Below are 9,169 nucleotides of genomic sequence, written 5' to 3'. Positions count from 1 at the left end.
AAAAAAAAAAAAAAAGATACTTGATTAGGATTTTTTTTTAATAGAGGCAGGTTCTTACTATGTTGCCAAGGCTGGTCTTAAACTCCTAGGATCAAGCAATACTCCTGCCTCAGTAAAAATAGGTTTGTCCACCAGAGTTTTTAACATCTAAGACTTTCTCTCTGTCCTGCCTCTCTTCACTCCTCTAGTTAGCTCTACATTCACCTACTCTTTGGCAGCCCTAGCCTGGCTCCTATTTTGTTCTCCTCTTTCAACCAACAAAAACCTCAAAATGTTCTCTCCAGTCAAAGAAAATTTCCAGTTCAACATCCTCCCTGCTGGCCTCTCATCCCTCCGTCACACTACCATCCCACAGGCTCCTTTATGTTTGCTCTCCCAAAATTAGATTCTTCTCTGTTGTTCTTTTCTCTAGCACAAGCTTGCTTTTCATATCACATTGTGTCAAATATATGGTTTATAATAATAGCCACAATTTATAGAGAATTTGCTATGGCTAGGCACTTCCCACATACTACTACCAGGAGCCTGCAAACAAAGGTTAATCAAGCCTATGGTCCAGATGAGGGCTCCGTGGCCCACCTCTCTAACTGACTGGCCCAAAGTCACTGAGCGGGCAAGCAGGAGGGCTAGGATTGGTGACAGTGTGCCTGGCTCTTAATTTTTTAGTTCACAAGAATGTAACATAAGACTTATTAACATAATCTCCATTATCTATTTGGTATGAATTTGCAGGGCTGTGTAAGAAAGGTTTGCTGCCAGTTTTGAGACTGGTCAGTTTGCAACAGGCTACATGTGCACCTGCTTTACCTAACAGTTGACACTTCCTGCGTTATACACTATGTGCCACACACTGCATGCAGTAATTGCTTGCACTCACTTATGCCTGAAGAACCCTATGAGGTAGGTAAATTGCACTCACTTGACATACAAAAAAAAGGTGTCCTAGTTAATAAGACAGGTAAGGGACGTGGAGGCTCCAAGCCCCATCCACTTAAACCTCTGAGATGCTTCACTTTTATGGCTCCCCTACCTTTCTGCCAGCGGAATTCAAGAAATGCAAGTCTGGGGCTGAGTGCCATGGCTCACACCTATAATCCGAATACTTCGGGAGGCCAAGGCAGGCAGATCACTTGAGGTCAGGAGTTTGAGACCAGCTTGGCCACCATAGTGAAACCCCGTCTCTACTAAAGATACAAAAAAATTAGCTGGGTGTGGTGGCATGCACCTGTAGTCCCAACTACTTGGGAGGCTGAGGCTGGAGAATTGCTTGAACCCGGGAGGCAGAGGTTGCCAAGATTACGCCACTGCACTCCAGCCTGGGTAACAGAGCAAGACTCCATCTCAAAACAAACACACACACACCTAAGAGGAGAGCTAGGTAAAACCCTGGGAGAGTAGAGTAGGAAGAAGTGACTAGAGTGGTCAGAAGGCCTCGGGATTAGGAAGAAGTACTGAGATGGGAGGGAACACAGCCATGAAGAAAATGACTTGGGAGGTTCAGGGAAAGGAAGAGGTTTGAGTAGAAGCCACCTTAGAGGGCCAGAAATCATGATTAAGAGAATTTAAGTCAGAGAAATCTGGTTCAGAGGTGACTCCTCCATCAGCAGAAATTCCACATACAAAAAAATCCAAGCTCACGTCTACTGCATTCAGACAAAATAAGTATCTACTGCCTATCCACCTGTAATGGGTACTCTTTGTTTACAAGTATCATCACCAAAACACCATACGGTATAAAAAGGCGATAGTACTGTACTCACTGTTCAGAGGAAAATGGCCCAGAGAGGTGGCATTTCTTGCTGAAGCTTACACAGTAACATATGGGCAGAGGTCCGAATACAGGTCCCTTTGACCCAAATATAACGCTTTCTCCCAAACCTCAGCTGCATTAGTAAACATTATGCATAAAAAGAATATCCACAGCATATGTGCATGTTCCATTTGAGAACAGATGTAATAGCACTAACTCTGAAATTCCTTTTAATAAAACCAGAACTTACTGGTGGAGAAGCAAAACGACAAGATGGAGAGCCGACACAGGAGCTTCCAGAGACAGAACCAGAATACACGGGCACTGGAACTGGGCAAGCTGGGGGAAGAAACACAAATGAACTACATCATTTTGTAGTGCAGTCACGTGACCTGTATAATAGAAAAACCTGCCAAAACTACCACACCTTTGTGTTCCCCCAAATTTGCAGTCACCTACTTATTATCATAGCTGATGAAACTAAAAATGCAGCAATTACTAAAACTATTCCAACTTCATTTTAGAAGGAAAAATAGAACTATTATTATAAACACAATCCTAAGTATCTAAGAAAATCAGACCAGGCACAGAGACCCACTCCTATAATCTCAACACTGTGGGAGGCTGAGGAGGGAGGATCACTTGGGGTCAGGAGTTTGACGCCAGCCTGGCGAACATGGTAAAACCTCGTCTCCACTAAAAACACAAAGATTAGCCAAGCGTGGTGGTGACCACCTGTAATCCCAGCTACTCGGAAGGCTGAGGCAGGAGAATCACTTGCACCAGGAGGCAGGGGTTGCACCGCTGCACTCCAGCCTGGGTGACAGAGCAAGACTCGACTCAAAAAAAAAAAAAAAAAAAGGTAAATTCAATGAAATTTTAAGAGGCACAGTGGAAGATTAATTTCATAATAAAAAAAAAATCATTAATTTTTCCTAAAGCCTGCATTCATTCTTTAAATAAAAATACAAAAAATGGGTACTCACATTTCTTAATCGGAACTTGCTCAAGAAAAGGATGACTAAAAAATGATTCTGTAATGAGAAAAGAGAATGCAACCTTTAAAGAGACATTGACTAAAATATCAACCAGGCTATTTTCTTCAATGTATTCAACATAATGTCTAAGATCAGAAATAATTTAAATTCTTCAGATAGCCTCCATTTCCTTTAAATGTAAAAGCATATTTTTATAAATCCTCTATGAAATAATTTTAATAATCATATAAAATAATGTATCAATAAAAATTAAGTAATTATGAATTCTCAAAACATCTATCACCAACACAACATGCTCCGATGCTACTTACACAGTCACGTTCTCTAAAGAACGCCACCCTCTAGTGGACAGCCCCATGGGAGAACTGTGATCACGAGGCCCACATTAAGCAACCATGTTAACTACACTTGTCAATTGTCCTAAGAGGAAATTGAGACAGCTGATTTATACAACAAACTATCCTTTGCCCCTAGAAGTATTCCTGATTCTGGCTTCACGTTTAAAAGAAAAAAAAGCCGGGCACACACAGTGGCTCACACCTGTAATCCCAGCACTTTGGGAGGCCAAGATGGGCAGATCACAAGATCAAGAGATGAAGACCATCCTTGCCAACATGGTGAAACCCAGGCTGTACTAAAAATACAAAAATTAGCCAGATGTGATGGTGCGCACCTACAGTCCCAGCTACTCAGGAAGCTAAGGCAGGAGAATCCCTTGAACCCAGGAGGCAGAGGTTGCAGTGAGCTGAGATCGCAGCCACTGCACTCCAGCCTGATGACAGTAGAAGATTTCGTCTCAAAAAAAAAAAAAAAAACTGGCCAGGCATGATGGCTCACGCCTGCAGTCCCAGCACTTTGGGAGGCCAAGGAGGGCAGATCACCTAAGGTCAGGAGTTTGGGACCAGCCTGGCCAACATGGTGAAAAAATACAAAAATTAGCTGGGTGTGGCGGCGGGTGCCTGTAATCCCAGCTACTTAGTACGCTGAGGCAGGAAAATCACTTGAGCCTGAGAGGCAGTAGTGAGCAGAGATTGTACCACTGCATTCCAGCCTGGGCGACAGAGCTAGATTCTGTCTCAAGGAAAAAAAAAAAAAAAAAAAATACCAAGAAAAACTGGCTGGGTGTAGTGGCTCACACCTGTAATCCCAGTACTTTGGGAGGCTGAGGTGGGTGGATCATTTGAGGTCAGTAGTTGGAGAACAGCCTGGCCAACATGTAAAACCCTGTCTCTACTAAAAATATAAAAATTAGCCAGGTGTGGTGGCAGTTGAGTGTAATCTCAGCTACTCGGGAGGCTGAGTTCCAGTGAGCCAAGATCACGCCACTGCACTCCAGTTGGATGACAAGAGTGAAACTCCATCTCAAAACAAACAAAAAAACCCAAAAAGCTATTAATTTCAATTTCTTCAGCTATCCACCAAGGTTAAAATCTACATGATAACCCTGCTAATTAGACAAAGATAAGTTAAGTTGGTAAGTACATGGACGTTCATTATTTTACTCTCTTTATTTCCTATGTTTATTAAAACCCACAAACATAATCTCATTTATCATTAGGGCTCAGACTTTTATATTAACTGTGTATTAATATTTGAATATCACAAGTAGCCGGGCATGGTGGCACATGCCTGTAATACCAGCTACTCGGGAGGCTGAAGCAGGAGAATCGCCTGAACCCGGGAGGCGGAGGTTGTGGTGAACTGAGATCATGCCATTACACTTTAGCCTAGGCAACAAGAGTGAAACTCTGTCTCAAAAAAAAAAAAAAAGAGAGAAATAGGTTGAAAAGAACAATCTTTTACATAAGGATGGTAAGAACAAGTCAAAGAACCATCCCCACAAAGAGGAACTAAGAGCCAAGCAATTTCAGGGATAAATGTTCTTTCCAAACCAGAACCGGGGGTGGGATAGAGGAAAAACAAAAAACAGAACTGGAAAATCCCTACAATACTAAATGTTCCAAATTCTTTTACTACACATGAAGTGGTGAAAAAAAAAATTAGTGAAGACAGACTGTGCCATGTTAAAATGCTCAGAGGGAAATTATTAGCCCAACACCCATGTTATAAAAGAAGGCCTCAAATCAATATTTCTATTGTAAGAATCTAAAAATCTAAGAACAAGGCCTCTAAGACTACAAGCTGCTCTCCCAAAGCCTCAGTGAGAGTGGAGCTGCCACAGGGCCTATTCCTAAAGAGCCACGACATGGAGCTGACCCTCTCTGAGCCCCATCTTTGAGGCTATGGTGTTTTCCACCACGGGTGTCTCTCCTCCTTTCTTCCCTCCCAGGTCTAATGATCAAAGAAATGAAAAAAGCCTGGACAGAGTTTCAGGCTCCAGGCACTTTCTCTGCAAAGCCAATCTGGAATCTGGCCAACTACCTATCATGTTCCATTCCTATGCATGCTACAAAAGTCAACCTCCACAGCACCAAGAGCCCTGGCCACAGCTTGCTGGCACTGGTGTAGACGTGTGGGCCTTTCTAACTATATAATCCAAGAAGGGCAAATGCTTAACAGAAACTGATACAATCGCCACTTGAGAACAGTGGTCTTCCCACCTCATAGTAGCTCATGAAATATCTTCTGTTCTCATAAAGGTCCGCTTTCTTATTTCCCTCTATTTTTCTATGTAAAACAGCCTGAGGAAGGCAGCTTGTTCAAATGGTTAAGCTTTTTTCTTTTTTTATTTTTCACCTCCCTCCTACTGCTGCCTGGTTCAGCTTGTTATAAATAAGAATTTAAAATAAATGAGGAGTATTCTGGGAATGTGAAAAAGTAGAACCATCAGAAATGTATGTAACACCAGTGAACTATACACTTAAAAATGATTATGATAGGCCAGGCACAGTGGCTCACCTGAGGTCAGGCGTTTGATACCAGCCTGGCCAACATGGTGAAACCTCCTCTCTACTACGAATACAAAAATTAGCCAGGTATGGTGGTAGACACCTATAATCCGAGCTACCTGGGAGGCTAAGGCAGGAGAATCGCTTGAACCTGGGAGGCAGAGGTTGCAGTAAGCCAAGATCACACCATTGCACTCCAGTCTGGGCAACAAGAGTGAAACTCTGTCTCAAAACAAACAAACGATTATGATAGTAAAATTTATGCAATGTATATTTTACCATGATACAAAATTGTTGAAAAGAGGCCAGGCACAGTAAAACACGCCTGTAATCCCAGCATTGAGAGGCCAGGGCAGGAGAATCACGTGAGGCTGGGAGTTTGAGATCAGCTTGGCCAACATGGTAAAACCCTGTCTCTACTAAAAATAAAAAAATTAGCCAGGCGTGGTGGTGGGCACCTGGAATCACAGCTACTTGGGAGGCTGAGGAAGGAGAATCGGTTGAACCCAGGAGGTGGAGGTTGCAGTGAGCTGAGATCATGCCACAGCAATCCAACCTGAGCAAGACCCTGTCTCAAAAAAAAAAAAAAAAAAAGCTGGGCGCGGTGGCTCACGCCTGTAATCCTAGCACTTTGGGAGGCTGAGGTGGGTGGATCACCCAAAGTCAGGAGTTCAAGACCAGCCTGGCCATCACGGTGAAACCCCATCTTTAAAAAAAAAAAAATTTTAATTAAAAAAAAATTTTTTTTAATGAAAAGATGAAAGCAATTTTGAAGACACAACAGGAGACTAAATATGAACCTTGACATTAATAAACCATCTTAAGATGATGGCAGAACATGCTGAAGAACATACAGAAGTGTGTGACCCAAGGCTGGGTGCAGCGCTTCATGCCTGTAATCACAGCATTTGGGAGGCCAGGGTGGGTGGATCACTTGAGGTCTTCGAGACCAGCCTGGCCAACAGGGTGAAACCCTGTCTCTACTAAAAATACAAAAATTAGGCCGGGCGCGGTGGCTCACACCCATAATCCCTGCACTTTGGGAGGCCGAGGCGGGTGGATCACGAGGTCAAGAGATCAAGACCATCCTGGTCAACAAGATGACGCCCTGTCTCTACTAAAAATACAAAAATTAGCTGGGCATGGTGGCGTGCGCCTGTAGTCCCAGCTAATCGGGAGGCTGAGGCAAGAGAATTGCTTGAACCCAGGGGGCAGAGGTTGTGGTGAGCCAAGTTCGCGCCATTGCACTCCACCCTTGGTAACAAGAGCGAAACTCCGTCTCAAAAAAAAAAAAAACACAAAAATTAGCTGGGTGTGGTGGCACATGCCTGTAATCCCAGCTACTAGGGAGGCTGGGGCAGGAGAATTGCTTGAGTCCAGGAGACAGAAGTTGCAATTAGCCAAGATCATGCCACCTCACTCCAGCCTGGGCAACCGAGTGAGACTCCATCTCAAAATGAATAAATAAAACAAAAACAAAACCAGAAACGTGTGACCCAGTGGACCAAGGAAAACTAAATTTGTATTCTGATTTTGGCACATATCTTGGAAACATTAAGTTGTTTTTTTATTTTTGTTTTTGAGACAGAGTCTCACTTTGTCACCCAGGCTGGAGTGCAGTGGTACCATCTCAGCTCACTACAATCTCCCCCTCCTGGGTTCAAGTGATTCTTGTGCCTCAGTCTCCCAAGTAGCTGGGATTACAGGTATGCACCATTACACCCTGCTATTTAGAAATGTTAAGTTCTGCTACTTTTTTTTTTTTTTTTCTAGCAAAGTTTTGCTCTTGTTGTCCAGGCAGGACTATAATGGTGCGATCTCGGCTCACTGTAACCTCCGCCTCCTGGGTTCAGGAGATTCTCCTGCCTCAGCCTCCCGAATAGCTGGGATTATAGGCAGGCACCACCACACCGGGCTAAATTTTGCATTTTTAGTAGAGGCAGGACTTCACCATGTTGGTCAGACTAGTCTCAAACTCCTGACCTCAGGTGATCCACCCACACCCGCCTCCCAAAGTGCCTGGATTACAGGCATGAGCCACTGCGACCAGCCAGTGGCTAAGTAGCAGATAAGTTCTGCTACTTATCTTAATGACAGCAACATAGCAGATAAGTTCTGCTACTTATCTTAATGACAGCAACATAGCAGATAAGTTCTGCTACTTATCTTAATGACAGCAACATACACTATCAGGAGAAACTCACAGTAACTGCTTAACTCTGACTATTTAATAACAAGTAAATTTTAAAATATATTCCAGACAAATCCTTTTCTACTTACACTGGCAACTTTTTCTGCTTTACAACTTTAAATTTTTACCCTCTTACCACTACAACTCTTTCTTCTTGGTAGACAAAATTAGTGAATATAGGAATCAATTTTATATACTTCACCAAAAATATCTGCACTGAATGTACATATTTAACCTTTCATCTAATTATTTAAACTGAGGTCCTCTTCCCAGACTATCGTCATCATATGTATATGTCTATATATATGCATGCATGTACAGCTGTCCCCTTTCTCTGTGGTTCAGTATCCACAGTCAAATATGGTCCAAAAAAGAAAATCCCAGAAATAAACAACTCTTAAGTTTTACATGGCACACTGTTCTGAGCAGTGTGATGAAATCTCACATTGTCCTAATCCATCCCACCTAGGACATAAATCGTCCTTTCATCAAGTATACTCAAGCTGTATGTATAACCTACCCATTAGCTGCTTAGAAGCAGTCTCGGTTATCAGATCCACCACTGCAGTATCACAGTACTTGTGTTCAGGTAACCCTTATTTTACTTAATAATGATTCCAAAGCACAAAAGTAGTGATGCCGGCAATTCATTTATGCCAAAGAGAAACTACAAAATGCATCTTTTTTTTTTTTTTTTTTTAACGGAGTTTCGCTCTTGTACCCTAGGCTGAAGTGCGATGATGCAACCTCAGCTCACTGCAACCTCCGCCTCCCAGGTGTTCAAGCAATCCTCCTGCCTCAGCCTCCCAAGGAGCTGGGATTACAGGCATGCACTGTAAACCAGCTAAGCAAAATGCATCTTTTAAATGAAAAGGTGAAAGTTCTAGCTTAAAGAAAAAAGTAATGTGCTGAAGCTGTTAAGATTTATGGTAAGAATGAATCTTCCATGAAACTGTGAAGCGGAAAAATGCATGCTAGTTGTGCATCTCAAACTGCAAAAGTTATGGCCACAATGCATGTTAATTGCTAAAACAGAAAAGGCAATAAATTTGTAGGTTGAACACATGAACAGAGACATACTATACTGAGACAATCAGGTGCAGTACTAAATGCAGTTCCAGGCATCCACTGGAGTTCTAGGAATGTACCCCCATGGATAAAGGAGGATTACTTTATGTATGTACATATGTGTATATGGATGTCAAGTATGTGGAAGACAGCACAAGATGTCTTCACGTTTTCTACATACAGTTGTCCTTAGGTATATACGGGGGCGACTGGTTCCAGGACTGCCCACATATACCCAAATCCACATATACTCAAGTCCTTCAGTCGGCTCTGTGGAATCCACGTATACAAAAAGTCAGCCCTCCACATATGC

The 9,169-nt window shown here is 42.7% G+C and overlaps 1 protein-coding gene across 3 annotated transcripts in view; it reads right to left on the bottom strand.

Annotated features, from left to right (window-relative positions):
* Positions 1 to 9,169, bottom strand: part of ULK2 (unc-51 like autophagy activating kinase 2) — a 111,593-nt gene that overhangs the window by 58,924 nt on the left and 43,500 nt on the right. For all 3 annotated transcript variants that reach the window (XM_017514905.2, XM_017514907.2, XM_017514906.2), the window contains exons 10-11: positions 2,737 to 2,784; positions 2,001 to 2,089 (exon numbers count right to left, since the gene is read on the bottom strand). In XM_017514905.2, coding sequence (XP_017370394.1) covers positions 2,001 to 2,089; positions 2,737 to 2,784 — 137 coding nt within the window. The remainder of the gene's footprint in view (positions 1 to 2,000; positions 2,090 to 2,736; positions 2,785 to 9,169) is intronic.

Source organism: Cebus imitator, unplaced genomic scaffold (assembly GCF_001604975.1).
Source record: "Cebus imitator isolate Cc_AM_T3 unplaced genomic scaffold, Cebus_imitator-1.0 Scaffold538, whole genome shotgun sequence".
Taxonomy (NCBI): domain Eukaryota; kingdom Metazoa; phylum Chordata; class Mammalia; order Primates; family Cebidae; genus Cebus; species Cebus imitator.
This window is presented reverse-complemented; position numbering and strand designations above follow the sequence as displayed.